The sequence below is a fragment of the Trachypithecus francoisi genome, unplaced genomic scaffold (genome assembly GCF_009764315.1).
Source record: "Trachypithecus francoisi isolate TF-2019V2 unplaced genomic scaffold, Tfra_2.0 Lachesis_group11, whole genome shotgun sequence".
NCBI lineage: Eukaryota > Metazoa > Chordata > Mammalia > Primates > Cercopithecidae > Trachypithecus > Trachypithecus francoisi.
In genome coordinates this window covers 81529473-81546879 of record NW_022681456.1, presented here as the reverse complement: position 1 = coordinate 81546879, position 17407 = coordinate 81529473, and the positions used below count along the sequence as shown (strand labels likewise).

The 17407-nt window shown below is 49.4% G+C and overlaps 1 protein-coding gene across 1 annotated transcript; it reads right to left on the bottom strand.

Annotated features, from left to right (window-relative positions):
- Nucleotides 1-3061: 3061 nt before the first annotated feature.
- KRT4 (keratin 4) lies at nt 3062-10656 on the bottom strand. Its single transcript, XM_033221989.1, has 9 exons — nt 10057-10656; nt 8212-8426; nt 7198-7258; nt 5856-5951; nt 5162-5326; nt 4799-4924; nt 4148-4368; nt 3871-3905; nt 3062-3761 (listed from the first exon to the last, which is right to left on the bottom strand). The coding sequence occupies exons 1-9, from the start codon at nt 10516-10518 to the stop codon at nt 3580-3582; spliced, it is 1563 nt and encodes a 520-aa protein (XP_033077880.1). The 5' UTR covers nt 10519-10656; the 3' UTR covers nt 3062-3579.
- Between the last annotated feature and the right edge of the window lie 6751 nt (nt 10657-17407).

The following is a 17407-nucleotide window of genomic DNA, read 5'->3' as shown; positions in this document are numbered from 1 at the left end:
AACAATCAAAGTAAAAAAACTGCGGATGCAGAACAGTCCCACCTTGACCCAAAGCCAAGCCAGAAAACCATGGGCAGCAATGAGCCTGAGTCCTGAGGCTCCCACCGCCAAGACCCTTCATGGCCACAACTCTGCACTCCCAGCCCTCACAGTGGAATAACGAGATGACTATTCAAACTCTACCGTCAACACAGAAAAAGAAAAATGGAAAGGTGCTAAAATGGCTTTTTTCTCTTCAGCCTGCTCCCTCCTTTTGTCCCTCGTTGGCCCACTGTTACCGTGTCCTGAGGGCCCATAAAGGGGTTCAGCTCCCTCAATTATTTCCCCACATAGCTGTGTCACTAAACCCTGAACATCCACCCAAGACATGGTAGCAGTCATGCCTTATTCTGAGGTCCTCTGGTCTTAGAACCCAAAGCCTGGGCCCCATCAGTAAGTTAAACCAAAACCCCATGGTAGGACATTAAGCCCCTCTTTGCTATATCCTTGTAGTTTTACTAGCAACGAGGTAGGGAGACTTCAGAAGTATTAGTGAGAACTTTCTGGAACTGAGAGGGCTGAACCCAGAGCGGAGGGTCTTGATGAGGTGGGAGGGATCTATGCAAACATAGCAGTTGCTTAGGAGCCACAGGTGCCTGAGCCAAAGTGATGGTGGGACTGCAGTCAGGGCTGGGAGCCAAGAGCTTGGGGAATGGAGTCAGGGCAGATGAGCCAAATAAACCAAGGTAGAGATTTGCCAACCTGCAGTTGGGCCCTTCAGATGTGAAAAGTGATTTCCGTATACTTAGAGGTGAAGCATTTAAAAGGAAAGGGAGAGCATGGGGCCTCCAACAGGGCAGATAATGCAAGCCATGTCTCGCTGTTTCCTGAGCACTAGGAGTTGGCCAGAATCCAATTCGAAAGATCAGAGAGAAGGGTGGTGCCTATTATCTCAGCAGTATATTTACCCCAAATATCCCCTCTGACTAGCCAGCCAGCTTCAAACATATGAATCAAGGCCAGGATCCACTCTCCTGGACGTTCTAGAAACAGAGACCAATATGGAGATTTTTCATCTTTTACGTAAAATAGAAGACTTTTTTTTGAGACAGTCGTGCTCTGTCACCAGGCTGGAGTGCAATGGCGTGATCTCAGCTCACTGAAACCTCTGCCTCCCAGGTTCAAGCGATTCTCCTGCCTCAGCCTCCCTAGTAGCTGGGATTACAGGCACCTGCCACCACGCCAGGCTAATTTTTGTATTTTTTGTAGAGACGGGGTTTCACCATGTTGGCCAGGATGGTCTCCATCTGTTGACCTAGTGATTCGCCCACCTTGGCCTCCCAAAGTGCTGGGATTACAGGTGTGAGCTACTGCGCCCAGCCTAAGAGACTTTCTATATAAATAAGAAACACTGACACACTCACATAGCCATGCGCTTATGTATACAAACACGTTTATTCTAAGATGCACATACACACGTAGAATCTATGGCCTGACCTTGCAGTGTAAATCACTGAGTTCAACCAAAGAGACGCTGAGAGGCATGGAGGGCCGCTCAGGCTGGCTGCTCCCACACTCAGGGGGCATGGGAAATGCTTTAACCTACCCCTTGCCTCTCCATGAGGCCCATCACAACCTGCAGCCTCCTGGTGGGCGAACCTGAGAAGCTCCACCCCTACTTCCAACACTTAACTCCTCCTCCCCACTCCCAGAAACTAAAAAAAAAAAAAAAGAGCCCATCAGCATTTTGCCAGGGGAGGAGTGCAGCCCTTGGAAGAAGTCAAAGCCGCCAAATGCAGCTGGCTGTAAAGACTTCCTGTTCTGACACATGGGGCTCAATGAGCCCTAAGACAATGGGGACATTAGGGCCGGGCTGGTGAAGGACAGAGCCCAGGTTTCTCCTGGCAAAATCCCCTGCCCAGAGAGCACAAGCCCCTGAGATTAATGCTTTGCTGCTCTGTCCCCGCTTTCCCAAAGGCAGAACAACCCTGAGCCTACCTTGGATCTGCACGAGGGTCCCATGGGCAGGGACAGGTCTTGGGAAAATCATGTGCCTTTCTGCCTGCACACCATGAGGCCCCATAGACACAGGGCTGGAGAAACTGGAGTCTGAATGAACTCTGTGCAGTCAAGGGTGGGAGGCGCAGTTGGGTGGCCAAGGCAGAGAGTGCATTCTGCATCTGCAGCAAACTGATTCGGGTCAGACTGCAGAGCAGGAGCTGGGAAATCTTTGGAAAAGGGGAGACTTTGCTTTTTTTCTATACTCAGACCAATTCCAAGTACCTTGGACCAATTCCAGTATAGAAAAAGGGTGTCCTCAAAGGCTCTACCCAGACCCCCACCTCTGACTATCCTATCCTCACTTCTGTAATTAGAGAGCTCCCTCCACTGCTGCTCCAGAAGACCTGCTCCACCTCCAACATTCTTTGCCACTCAGGGAGAGCACCACAGACATAACCCCAGGCACCCCTGAGGAGCTGGGGAAGCAAGCAGCTCATGAAAACTCTAGGAGAATGACGCACATGCATGCCTCCTTCCAACAACCGTGACCTTGTTGATTCTTGGAACAGGTTCCTGAAAGCCTTGTTGGGCCAGTGAGATTTAGCCCCATGCATGGAATTTCATGAAAATAGGGAGGCCTTTCTAGACACAGAGTATAAGCACTCTCATAAGCTCCATATCTTCTTGCTCTATATTCAGCAGAGACCCCTGGCCTGCTTCTCTCACACCTGTCAAATGCCCCCCACCTGCAGACTTAAACCTCTTCCCTCCAGGTTTATTCCAGGATCAGCATTGAAACGGTGCTGCCCCAGGGTGTCCTACAATAGCTAATGTGTGTGTAATTGTCAGCTGCCCCTTGAGTCTGTACAACTGCCCTGTAGGCAGCCTTCGGCCTCTATACACTGTACTTCTCCCCCAATAATTCGAGCAACCTAGAAGTAGAGACCTGAGAAATTATTCGATGACCCAGATCTGTATAGACAGATCCTTCAGACCCTCAAGCATCCACCTTCACCAAAATTGTCTAGTTATACAGGATTTTAGAGATCCCTCCCCAGGGAAAAAAGACCATTGCTCAAAATGAATAACAATAGCATTTTATTGAAGATTCACCTGCAGATGGATGAGGGAATGAGAGGAGTAGAATGGGACACTAAGTAGTTCTTATCCTAAGCTTGCAGGGCCAGGTGCTACCAGGTGATGGAAAAGTAGTTTGGTTCTGTTGTAGATGGATAATACAGGATCTGGTGGGAGATGGCATTGGGCTGGGAAGGGGCATATGTGACCCCAATAATTCTGGAGATGACACTCTTGGTCATTTTCTTCTCTGTCCATGGGAGGTGAGTTGTCAGCTGACATCCCTCCCACTCCAGGTGGGTCACCAGGCTCAAATCAAGAAGAAGCTACCAAACTCCAAGAGGCAGAGTCCCTGTCCCAGCCCAGGAGATCATCCTGAGGCAGAGAGAGCCCACAGGATAGTGGAGGGGACACTAATAAGACAAGCCCCAGAGAGGGAGGATGGAGGTAAAGTGAAGGAAGCACAGAGACACCAGTGCTGGGCCCAGCTGGACACAGTGAGTTGCAGGGACCTCATTTCCTCTATCGTCTCTTGTTCAGGGTGGTGGTAGAGATGATCTTGCTGCTGGAACTGCCAGAGACACTGCCACCAAACCCAAAGCCACTTCCAGAGCCGGAGCCAAAGCCACTACTCAGGCCAAACCCGGAGCCACTTCCTAATCCTCCGCTGATGCCTCCAGTGCTGGTGCTACCACCAACCACAGCTGCAGAAAAGATGCAAAGGACACAGTTATTCCAATGGTGCCAGCACCGAGGGGTCTCAGCCAAGACCCGGGTGAATGAACAACTACAGCAAGAGCAGAAGGTACTTACAGATGCTCATGGCACTCTGGCATTCTCCAGACATTCTGTGGGGGAAAGAAAAGGCAGTGAACCTCAGGGAGCACAGAATTTCGTTCAATAAGCCTCACTCACCTCTCTTACCCTTGAGCAGCCTCTGAGTTTGAGGACCCAGTGTGAACCTGTTATTTAAGCTGTCCTGGTTCATAATGCACTGGCACAGCACTGACACTTGCAGCCCGGCAGAGGTACAAGCTCATGGCCCTGGACCTCTCCAGCCCTCATGTTCATACCCTGCCTAACCCCTCACCTGCACTCCTCGCCCTCCAGGAGTTTGCGGTAGGTGGCGATCTCGATGTCTAGGGCCAGCTTCACACTCATGAGCTCCTGGTATTCACGCAGCATTCGTGCCAGCTCCTCCTTGGCCTGCTGCAGGGCAGCCTCCAGCTCTATGCGCTTGCTGTGGGCATCTTTAAGGGCATTCTCACCACGCTGCTCTGCATCAGCCACGGATGCCTCAAGAGTCTGGCACTATTGACAAAGGCATTAGAGAGGTGGTCAGCAGTGCCCTGCCTTCAAGGCCTCTACACCTGTCCCCTCCCCTGGTCCAGCTTTCCTTGGGTGAGGATGTCAAGATTCTATCTGTACTGCCCACTTTCCCTGACACTTACACATCTCATTCACTCCAGCCATAGCCCACTAATGCCTCCACCTGACTGATTAAATAAAGATGAGCAAAAACCCATGAAGAAGAGCCAAGAAACCTATGCACCAGGAGCGTCATGTTGTGCCAACTGGGTTATTGCTGAAAAAATCTGGGTATGGCTTGCACAAAGAGCTGTGAATTCCCAGCAACAAGCTCAGGGTCTTCTGGCCTGAAGCTTTATCTGCCTGTCCACTCTGTAGATGTCTGCCTGAGGCCCCTGGCCTTGTGCTTCATCTGGAAGGGAGAGACACCCACCTGCTTCTTGATGTTCTCGATCTCTGCCCGCAGCCTCTGGATCATCCTGTTGAGCTCTGCAATTTCACTCTTGGTGTTCTTCAGGTTGTCACCATGTTGGTCAACCGAGATCTGGAGCTGCTGGACCTAATACTCAAGAAAACACAGAGAACCAGGGGTCAGGGGCATCTGGGTAGGATCCATTCTCAAGTGAACTCAGTGAGAATTGCCACAGGTGGCAATTCAGACCAGGACCAATGATGCCTGGAAACGTCTGTTCATATCTGACTTCTGTTGGTTTTGAGCTAATGATCACCTGTTCACAGATGTAAAAAGCAGAGCCCCAGAACCATCCCCATCTCCTGAGAGATCCACACTACCCACCTTGGTCTGGTACAGGGCCTCGGCCTCAGCCTTGCTCCTCTGGGCAATCTCCTCGTACTGAGCACGGACCTCAGCAATAATGCTGTCCAGGTCCAGGTTGCGGTTGTTGTCCATGGAGAGGACCACAGACATGTCGCTGACATGGGTCTGCATCTGGGACAGCTCCTGCAAGGCAAATGTCTCACATCAGCCCCCCTAAGAAAGCCTTCACTGACCTGATACAGGCTCAGATAGGAGCAGAGCTGGCATTCACAATGTGAGGGAAGGGGAGAGACAGGTAAAGTTCTAAGCAGAAATCAAGTGGTTGTGACAGCTCAGAATGGAAGAGCAATGCTTCTAGTCTTTACTGGTCCCCAGGAACCATAAGCCACTCTGTCTAATGCAGTGAGTGCCGGTGTGTTGGATGGAAGGGAATGGAATGGATCCATTTCACCAGAAAAAATGCTCGACAGCAATGAATTCTATTCCAAGCACTCTTTAGATCTAATCACCCCTTCTAAGACCAAGACCACATCTGGTTCTAAGAATCTCCCAGTTGAATTTCCGGCTTCAAACCTTTCTATGTATGACCTTGATGAAAACCCACTGCCCTAAAATAAGGGAGCTGAAGTCCTTTCAAAGAACTGTAAATCCCAACCAGCAGCGTCACAGACAGGGGATTCCCTTTCCCTGAATGGAGGAGAGGATCCCTCACCGCATCATAGAGGACCTTCAGGAAGTTGATCTCATCATTAAGACTGTCCACCTTGGCCTCCAGCTCCACCTTGTTCATATAGGCAGCATCCACATCCTGCAGAGGAGGAAGGAGGATAAGAGATGAGGAACAGGAATGCCAGTGGGGGGACAGGGTACTAAGTGACACCTACAGGTGTTCTCAGCAGCATTTAGGAAAGTCTACTCTTAGGAAAGACTACTCAGCAGCAGGTGAGCTGGTGGGGGACCAATTTTATGTATTCTTCCCCTAGAGCCACCTGAAGACATAGAAGTTGGTTATCCAAATAGGCTTTTCTAATAGTATGGAGATCTCTCAAAGAACTAAAAATAGAACTAACACTGGATTCAGCAATCCCACTGCTGGAATTCCCCTCAAAGGAAAAGAAATCATTGTAACAAAAAGATAACCTGCACTCATGTTTATCGCAGCACAATTCACAATAGCAAAGATATGGAATCAACCTAAGTGTCCATCAACAGATGATTGGATAAAGAAAATGTGGTGCATATACACCATAGAATACTACTCAGCCATAAAAACAGAATGAAATTATGTCTTTTTGCAGCAATGTGGATGGAACTGGAGTTCATTATCTTAAGTTAAATAACTCAGGCACAGAAAGGCAAGTACCACACGGACATAGAGGGTGGAATGATAGACAATGGAGACTTGAAAGAGGGAGGTGTGGGAGGGAGGTGGACAATGAGAAATTACTTATTGGATACAATGTATGTTATCCCAGCAATGGATACACTGAAAGCCCTGACTTCACCACAACACAAACTGTCCATGTAACAAAATTACACTTATACCCCATGAATTTATAAAAATAAAAATTGGCAAGGTGCTGTGGCTCACACCTGTAATCCCAGGACTTGGGAGGCTGAAGCAGGCAGATCACCTGAGGTCAGGAGTTCGAGACCAGCCTGACCAACATGGAGAAACCCTGTCTCTACTAAAAATACAAAATTAACCAGGCGTGGTGGCACATGTCTGTAATCCCAGCTACTTGGGAGGCTGAGGCATGAGAATCGCTTGGACCCAGGAGATGGAGCTTGCGGCAAGCCAAGAGTGCACTCCAGCTTGGGCAACAAGAGTGAAACTCCGTCTCAAAAAAAAAAAATGGAAATAGGCTTTCCTCCCTACTTTAATCCCTTAGAACCTGGTTTGTTTACCCACTTTCTTTGACTGTATAGATCTAGGTAGTTCCAAGTAAGTGGAGATGAGGCAGAGATGGACCAAACCCATGACTTCAACCAAAGACCACTCCCCAAGGGAAGGAGTACCCTGAAGGCACTCCCTACTATCCTTCATCTCTTACCTTCTTGAGGACCACAAAGTCATTCTCAGCTGCTGTGCGTTTGTTGATCTCCTCTTCGTACCTGGGGGTGGGCACGGGGAGAAAAAGACAAAAGCCCACAGTGAGCTGGTGTTTCTCAGATCTCTGCTGCTTGTTTTCAAGCATTTCCAAACAAATTTGGAGATATCCTGGTAATTAGTTACATTTCCCATGTTCATACAGGTATTCATTTAACCTACATTACTGCATTCATTGAATATAGGAAGTACCAGTTTAGGCCAAGGTTTATTCAGAGACATGAAAACCAAACTTTAAAGAGACTGTTTTCGAGAGAAAATCCAGCAATGGTGTAGTTGATTTAACATCCATGGAAGGGCTGTACTTTTGGCCATTTTGGCAGATTAAATTCTCAGCAATGTCATCAGCACACTCCATTTCCCTTTGTTTGGTGGGTGAATGAATTGAGAGAGAGGGTTGGTATTTATTTTGTCAGTCCTATCCTATAGTGAGTTTAATGAGAGGTGCTGTGTATTCAGTGTTCACTCTGTGTACTGAAATATGCCACATGCTTTCTCTATTTCATGTAATTTCATTTAATTCTCACAACCCATAAAGTAGGAATATTATCCCCATTTGAAGATGAATAAAACCGAAGCTCAGAGAGGTTCAGCAACTCACCCAAGGTCACACAGATAGTAAGTGAGGACTCAATATGCAAACCAGCTCCATCTGTCTCTACAGCCTGTGTTCTTCTGACCATACTATACTGCTTTTCATCTATTTGGGTTCTGATCTTGTTCGTATATGGCAGACCCAAATCCCTGAATCTATCATTGAATTTCCATTTGGAACAACTTGTGGTTACTAGACCTCACCCTGTGAAAACGTGACTATGTCGACGTAGGAAAACAGACTAGAGGGCCTTCCTAGCCACCTTCAGAGCCTGAGATTCTAAGCCACTGGAGAGAGGCCCGGGAGCCTGGGCGTGGCTGGGCACATGTGTCAGATGACATCCCTTCCTTCCTCCCCACTTACTTGGTCTTGAAGTCCTCCACGCTGTCCTGCATGGTCTTCAGCTCAGACTGCAGGCGCCCTTTGTCATTGACCAAGGTATCTAGTTGCTTCCTCAGGACACTGAGGTAGGTCTCAAAGAGGGGCTCAAGGTTTTTGCTGGAGGTGCTGGTCGTCTGCTGCTGGAGCAGCTTCCATTTGGTCTCCAGGACCTTATTCTGTTGCTCTAAGAACCGCACCTGTGTTGATAAAGGCACCAACCAACTGATAAGGGCCTGAAGTGTGGCAGGAGGGCCAGCCAAGGCCAACACCAATCCAGTCAATCCCTGGGAACCACACGGCCCAAGAACCACCCAAGTAGGGCCACTATGTTGCATCTGCAGGGCACCACTCACTCGGGTCGACATGACGGCCCCATTCTCGAGCCCATAGCACCAAGGGGGTCACATATGTTGTGGAGAACAGAGCACAGCCAGAGCAGCAGGGCCTGACAGTGCAGCAAGAACAACTTCCTAACCACAGGCACCCAAAGCCCCAAAGAAGAACATTAAACTTCTGTGAAATAACAAAATAAAATTAGGAGACATCACAGTCTGGAGGCTCTTCCATTCAAAGTGATCCTGAGCCAAAGCAAACAAAAGATAAAGTCACCACAGACTTTTTTAGTAAGCTTACTTATCAATGGACCTGGTGTGTCCCTGTGAACCTGTGAACAACTGAGTACAGATATTTAAAACCAGGGCCCTATATACATTATGAGTCTCACCTAAACTCCATTCTGCAAAGGACTTTCCTGAACTTTCCCTCCCTCTATGAAAAAATCTATCCAGATGAACCAAGACAGCAGCTTAGCATGACATTTCCACTTTACGAGCCTCAGAACTGAAAGGAAAGCAGGTAAGGGAGACTGATCACATTTTGAACTCGAAAGGTAAAATGAGATGAGATGAGACAAGGATGCATCAAAGAGCCCTGAGTTTTTGCTGTCATATCTGCATGTCCTACAGTCACAGTAAAACCTCTTTAAGCTACTATGGGTTTATTCGAACTAGCAAGAAGAGCAAATACGCACCTCCTTCTACTCCAAGAGTGTTCATTCTTGCCCCATATGTCGAAGCTGCCTCAGACTTTGATGCCTGGTGAACCAGGGCAGTCTGGACAAAAGGGCGGCACTCATCCACCCAGTCGTCAATCTTTGGATGACTCGGCTCTCTGGGGCTGCGCTGCTCACTATCATCCATCATGCATGACTGTAACTGAGCTTAAAGAACTTGAACTTCTAGACATTGCATGAAAAAGGAAGTTGGGCTACAAAAAGAAGAGACCTGTCTCCTCCTTTCTTCGAACAGACCCAGACATGAGCAGTGTTGCTCAATCAAAGGAATGAAAAAGGTACATTTCCAGGGCCCTGGTGAGACCTAGAATCTGCCACTGGAGCCAGTCCCTTTTTCACTTGCACAATCAGCTTAGTTTTCTTCAGTTCTAAGAACAGAAGTGGCCATTGTTAAGTGATTAGTGGAGTTAACGGCATTAAATTCAAAACTAAAATCTGAGAAGAAGCAGAGAAATAATGAACCCACTTTATAGCTGGGATGACTAGAGCCAGAAAAGTTAAGTGATTTGTCCAGTATCCCACAGCATGTCTAAGGAAATCCAAACATTTAACTGCCTTGAGCCTCCCACCTTCCCACCAGCCATGGGACAAAAAAGGAAGGTTAAAAGTCGCGATGCCCCTTCAACAGCTGGAGAATTGGGGCCTGGGGAAGTTCAGTGGTCTTCCCAGCACCTGTGGTAGGCTCAGGTCTGAGACCCCACGACTCAGGACCCTTCTCTTCTAACTGCCCCTCTCCGGCGGGGGACACAGCTCACCTTGTCGATGAAGGAGGCAAACTTGTTGTTGAGGAGCTTGATCTGTTCGCGCTCCTCTGTCCGGACTTTCTGGATCTCAGGGTCAATCTCCACGTGGAGGGGGGTCAGCAAGCTCTGGTTGATGGTGACCTCCTGAATTCCCCCAGCGGGGCAGACAGGGAAGCCAGGGCCACCCTTACCACTGAAGGAGCCCCCAAATCCACCACCAAAGCCACCAGTGCCGAAGCCTCCAGCACCTCCAAAGCAGGCGCCTTGTCGTGACCCAGCCACACTCATGGAGATGCTCTTATTCCCCCCGAGGTTGTAGAGGCTCCTGCTGCCAAAGCCCCCAGAAGAGCATCGGCCAGCACCTCCAGACACAGAGAATGAGCTGAAGGCACCTCTCTTGCCACCACCGACGATGGCCGAGCCACAGCTGAAGCCCCGGGACCCGCCTCGGACACACTGCTGTCTGGCAATCATGGCTGCAGAGAGTAAGCTGGGAGCTATCAGAGAAGCGAGAGGGCCCAGGCTGGTGAATGCTGGAGCCCTCAACCTGGGTCTCTTATATGTGCTGGAGCAGCAGGGCTTGGTTGCAGGGGCATAAAGGGAAAAATCTGAAACATCTCTGGGCTTGGCCTTTGGCACAAACCCATCCTTCCCGCACCTGTTGAGCGTGTCACTAAACACACCTACAGAAGTCATCTGGAGGGCACAGGTTACTGGATCCCATCACACTCTTCTCTGGGAGAACCTGAACCGGCGCCCCAGGGCCTCCTAATGAGAAGCCCCTGCCTGGGCCCAGCCCTCCAGGTCCCCACCCACTGTACCTCCATCTCCCCAGCCTCACGGCACCTCCCTCCTCCAGAAAAGACACCCCATCACCCATCCTCTCACCCCCACAGAATGTGGAGTTAGAGGGCCTGAGTTTGAGTGCACAGCTTGCCACCTCCCAGCTCTGCAAATCGGAACAAATCATCCTCTGAAGCCCAGTTGCTTTCCCTATAAATTGGAAGTAATACAAATATTTGCCTTACCACTTCTCAGGATAGTGTGAGCTAGTGATTAACGGAGTGCTCTGTAAACTGTCAAAAGCCACATGTATATTTGTTATTCTTAGTATTCTTATTCCTCCACATGTACTTGGCTCCATGTACCCATAAAAAGGGGAAATATTCTGTATGCCAGCCTTGGCCTTCCAAACCTAGATCCAGATTCACTTCAACTTGGCCAACAGCTACTGAGAACCTACCAGGCATGGAGCTAGGTACTAAGGAGATGGGGGAAGACAAAACATCTTCCCTAAGAAAATTCTGACTGTCTTTCTCAGCCCGGGGTACCCATGCTGCCTTGCAGACCTCCCTTCAGTCTGCGCTTGCACAATTCTAGATGGGCGTTCTCCAGCGGGGTCTGGTGTTGTGCACTCTGCAACTCCATTTGCTGCCCAGTTGTTTGCTAGGCGCGTTCTGATTTTCTAGAATGGTGCAGAATTCAGGGCAAGAGTTCATAACTTTTTTGCTGCTGGGGATTCGTTTGGCTGAATGATGAAACCTATGGATCCCTTCTCAGAGCAATGTTTTTAAATGCAAAATCCTAGTTTTAAGCCATAACTTAAATTCTTCCCAGTTGAGTGTAACAGATCTGTGTTCAAATCCCTCCTGTTGCCACTAACTAGCTGTGTAACCTTGGGTGGGCCATCTAATCACTCTGAACCCATCCGATATGGTTTGGCTCTGTGTCCCCACCCAAATCTCATCTTAAATTGTACTCCCATAATTCCCACATGTTGTGGGAGGGACCTGGTGGGAGATGATTGAATCATGGGGCGGTTTCCCCCGTACTGTTCTTGTAGTTGTGAATAAGTCTCACGAGATCTGGTGGTTTCATAAGGGGAACTCCATTTCACCTGGCTCTCATTCTCTCTCTTGCTACCACCATGTAACAAGTGCCTTTTGCTTTCTGCCATGATTTTGAGGCCTCCCTAGCCACATGGAACTGTAAGTCCAATAAATCTCTTTCTTTTGTAAATTCCCCAGACTCAGGTATGTCTTTATCAGCAGCGTGATAATGTACCATCCAATCCATCTTCTCATCTACCAAATGGGACGTGTGCCTCACAGGGAATGAGACAATGTCCCCATGGTGCCTGGCATATAGGAGGTCAGCAGGCATTCATTCTCTTCCTGCCCAGGCTTTGCCGTTGTCATTTACAAGGAGATATTGGTTGTCTTTGTTCTCCCCGCTTTCCTCAATTCCTCATAGATGAAAAGACCCCAGGTCTGAGGAAGAGTGGTCACCAGCACCTGGTTAATCCCACAGACCCAAGTTGCCCTTAGCTGAATGAAAGCTGGCCAGGGAGAGAGTGAACGGCTAACTCCATGCACAGACAGAAGGCAGGGGCCAGTGCTGAGGACAAAGTGGTCAGCAGATCCCACCCCAACGCAGGGATGCACGGAAGGCCAGGCTGGCTGGGAGCTCAGCCAGCTCCTTCTGCAGCCACTTCCTCCCTTGTCCCCATTCCCCCATCCCCTCCCACCCCTACCTCTAGTCTGTCTCTGCCAAGATGGCCTCTAAGTAAGTGGAGAGGGGGTGGAGGGACTGCGGCCATAAGGACTGGAGTCCACAGGTCCCATTACAGGAGAATGCCCGGGTCATGGGTCAGTCCACCTGCAGTAGGTGAGCATTCTAGAGCCAGAACCATCTTCTAGAAGGAAGGGGTTGGACTTTCACTGATCCTTTCTGCCCAGATTCACCAAACGCCCACTTTGTGCCAAGTCCTGTGCTGGATGCCTTACCTAGACTTAATCAACTAGTCTACTTAGAGGCTCTATGCGGTTAGCACCATTAACCTTCCTTTCAGAAGCTCAGAGAAGTAAAGTAGCTCCCAGAGTCACACAGCAGCACATGGTGGAGGCAGGATTTAAACTCACATTAGTCTGGTCCCAAAGGCTACATATTCTATGGCCTATCACTCACATATGGCCTCTCACTCACACTGTTCTGCCTGGTATAAAGCCACTCTGTCTAAATTGTGTCACAACCAATGCAGAATGGGCACCCGATAAACCTGATGGAACTCGCTGCTTGGGTCAAAGGGGCTCTGGGGGCACTAGCATCCCAGGGTCTATCAATTTCCACTCTTGCTCCTAAGGTGGGCATGGCTTGGAAGGAGGGTGGGAACTACTGCAGGTCTTTGGGGGCTGCAGCTGCAGGAGCAGAGGAAACATGTGAGTATCCCCCTTGGGAAGCTGAGGTCTAATTGACTGGTTTCCTGCCCCAGAGGACATGGTAGGGCCACTGGGATCTCACCCTGAGTGAGGGCCGGAGCTCCCCCAGCTGCCTCACCTCAACCTCTGCACCTGCCATTCACTGCTTTCTTCTCTGGTAGCCCCTGGGGTTTGGTGGGGACTATCACAGGCCAGGGTAGAGGCTTTGCCTGAGTACAGGTGAATCCCTGAGATGGCTAGTAGTGTGCTTATTGGGTCTTTTACTCTATGGCTGTAACACTCCAACACTAGGAGAAAATGGCATGGGTTCACTGCCCCTAAAGTTGTATCTACTGCTTAGAACAAAAAGCAAGCCAGGAGCCAAGGGGATTTTCAGGGAAACAATATAGAATATGCAATCAGTCTTATGTTGTGCCTGTAGGGTACCCAAACCATGGAGCTGCAATTGAGGTACTTCTCATAAAGGTGACTTGAGTTATGCCATCCCTGATACAAGAAGGAAGACGAAGGAAAGACAGCGGTGCCTCTTGGGTGGAAGGGATTCTCTTTTGGAACTACCGTTATATGCTGAACACTAGGTGCTTCTTCTGACAACCTGGCCAAAGAATTGTTTTACTATGTCCAGTTTGGAGCTGCAGACATTGAGGCTCAGAGGGGTATGTAACTTGCCTGAGATCACACAGCCAGGAAATGGTAGAGATGGGAAGTCAGTCCTATCTGTCTGACTTCAAAGCTTGTGACCTTACAATGTATAAAACGGTAGATACAATGTTTTATATGAGTGACTGGCCTGCACAGAATCTGCAGGGAAAAAAGTACACAGCGACTTATACAGCCCGGTAGCTCATGGTCCACCAGGATGGCCATGGGGTCTGGCCAGCAGACTGCAAGCTCTGCAGATGCGGCTCAGCTCCTTTCTGTCCTTACCCTCAGCACATGGTCAGTTGTTTGGTTGATGTGGCCCTGTTCTTACAAGTACACAATAAGGTATGACACTATCCTGAGGGGCCAGTTTTGTTTCCTCCAATTTACTAAATCCAAATTAATTTCATGACAAACCCTACGATAAACCCAATCCAAACAGGAAGAAAGTTCTAGTCTAGAGCCACATTCTGTGTCCTTATTATTAAATCAGAATTGCAAGAAGCTCACAAAACCTTCAAACTGAGCCTGAGAAACGGAAGGTAGACATAAGGAAGAACTTCCTATGCAAAAGCACCTTTACACCCTAGAGTGAGAGAGAAAGAGAGATGAGTTTCTTTCCCTGAAAATGGGAGAGACATCTCCTTCATATCTGGGCCAGAGGCAGGCGGCTGAACAAGGTGCCTCTACCCAGCAGCCACAGCTAAAAGCTGGTCCCCTGCCCCTCCCCAGACCCCCACACGCAGATTCTGCTACTGCCCTCCGTGACCCTTCCTTGTTGGCAGCTGTTCCCAATCTTTTCACAGAGGGATGAGCAGCTGACAGGGGTGTGGAGCCGGGTGGAAGGAGTGTTTGCTCAGGGCTTTCTGGGTGAGGGAGGCAAGCCCTTCACACATTCAGCCCTGGGATTAAGGGATCCTGAGGGGTTCTGTCACTCTCAGCTCCAAATCCGCTGTGTGGTGTGGGAAAGTGCTCCTGCCCTCCCTGGCCAGGCAGGCACCCTCACCCCATTCGGTCACCCAACTTCAACTGCCCCACCGGGCCTGAGTCATTCTTGAGGAGCCAGAGTCAATATGGGGATAAGAGATTCTGCAGATAAGAGCCATCAGCGTTTTAAGGAGAGGCCAGTGAGGGCAATAAGAGGATGGACACTCCTGAGAGCCAGGCGTGGGGGTCTGTACCCAGGGGCTCCTCTTTCCCCACACCAGAGAGCTGCCCCTGCTGGCCTCCTACCCCAGGCATTTACAGGCAGGGGCTTCCCAGCATATTCTGGCGGCAAAAGCACCCTCACAAACAAAATCACGTGCACAGCCTCATGAGTAAAACAGATAAGGAGAGATGATCCAGTTGGTGCAGAGGAGGGGACCATGATACTTCTCACCTACTAACCTCCCCCTGCAGCCCTGAAAGCAGCCCTTAGGGTCCTCAGTTTGGAAACCCCTGGGTCTGGGCCATTCCCAACCTTCGACAAGTATGTCTAAGCAGCACATTACTGTTGGTGGGCCCTCCTGGGCTGCAATATAATCTCTGAGGTTTTTTTTCCATGACAATTAAAAGTTTCTATTGTTCAGTTTTTGAGCCCTAAATAGAATTTTTTTGAGACAGGGTCTCCCTCTTCACCCAGGCTGGAGTGCAATGGTGCAATCACAGCTTACTGCAGCCTCAACAGCCTCAAGTGATCCTCCCACCTCAGCCTCCCAAGTAGCTGGGACAACAAGTATGCATTATCAAACCCAGCTAATTTTTGTATTTTTTTGTAGAGACGGAGTCTCACCATGTTGCCCAGGCTGGTCTTGAACTCCTGGGTTCAAGCGATCCACCTGCCTCAGCCTCCGCCTCCCAAAGAGCTGAAATTACAGGCATAAGCCACCACACCTGGCCTATGATCTCAATAAAACTGATTTTTTTAACACTGCCATTAAGTTACCATGGCTTTGGATAAATTCTTCCCCTCCCTCAACCTCTTTTCTTATCTATGAAATAAAAAGTTTGGAGTCGATTGCATCCAATGCCCCTTCTAGCTCCAGCACCCCCTCCTCTCTATTCCTTTTTCTATATAAGCAAAATAACCTGGTGGTTAAGAGCTTGGGTTATGGAACCAGATTGCTTGGATTCCACACCTAGCTCTGCTACTTACTAGCTGTGTGACCTTAGGCAAGTTACTTAACCACTCTGCCTTATTTTCCTTATAGACAAAATTAGGATGATAATAGTATTTGTATTACAGGCTGCTGTGAAGATAATCAGTTAAAGGCTTGACAGCAGTGCTGGCACACAGTTGGCACTCAATGAGCATTAGCAAGTATTCCTCAAAGTGTTGTACATGGGGTGGGCTATACTTCATCTGTCTGAGAAGGGAAGCTAGAGACCACCCAGGCTGGTGAGGCAGAGCTGACCCTAAACCGCTAGGCCTTTGTGTTCCTAAGCTGCAGGTGAGGGTTTGGCTGAAAATCCCTCTGCTGGCCTTCCACAGCCCTGGAGAAAGCTTTATCAGGACTCTTCGGGGCTCCTCTGAGGAGGACGGGGTGATCAGGCCTGAGGAGTGAGGGTTGCATCCCAGCAATGGCCAGGAGCCCTAAGGGGTTGGCAGCACTAACGTTGCCAAGGAAGGGAGCAGTGTGGTGACAGCCTCGGGTCGGGCCGACTGGTTTGTTAGCAGGGTGGGGAGGGCCTGAAAGTTGCAGGGCTGAGAGGCCAGCCAATTGGGGAATCACTTGGATATAGCTTGAAGAGTGGGGTCCAGGCTCAGAGTAGAGAACCCTGGAGATGAAGAGGAAAGGAGGCGATACCAGGAGACACACGGAGGAAGCAGCAGTAAGATTCAGCAAGTGATGGAGGCAGGAGTAGGACGGAAGTAGCTTCCAGGGTCATGGGACAGAGGGCTTGAAATTGCAGCCCTGGACACTACTGACCTGCCTCTAACCAGCAGGACGACTACAGCATGAGAGTTCACTTCTGTGAGCATGAATCGCCTAACCTGTAAACTGGAACACCATGTGCCCACTGCTGAACCCAGAGCTGTGGTGATGGTCACAGGCAAAGTAATGTATTTGTAAACCACAAAATCCAATTAAATGTGGATTTTTCTTGCCGTCTGGATGTGGGGGCTGAGACAGACATCACTGAGGCCAAGAGGATGAGCAGGGAATCCAGAAGTCAGGGAGTGGGGAAGCAAAGAAACCCGATTCCAGTAAGGGCCTCTATAAGCCAGATGCTTTACACATGTTCTTATCACAACCCACTTTTACAAAGAAGGAAACTAAGGCTCAGAGAGGTTAGGTAACTTGACCGAGGTCACACAGCTAGTAAGTGGCGGAACTTGGATTTAAACCCAAGTTGCCTAGTTCTGAAGCCTAAGATCTCTCCACTGAACAAAGCATGCCGTCTGCCCCTACAGAGTTAGTGGGAGGCCGAACAGGCACCAGGTGGTGGCTGGGTAATAGGCAGCCACTCAGCCAGGTCTGGCCTTGAGCAGCGTACATATTCCCTCTGAGCCTTGGTCT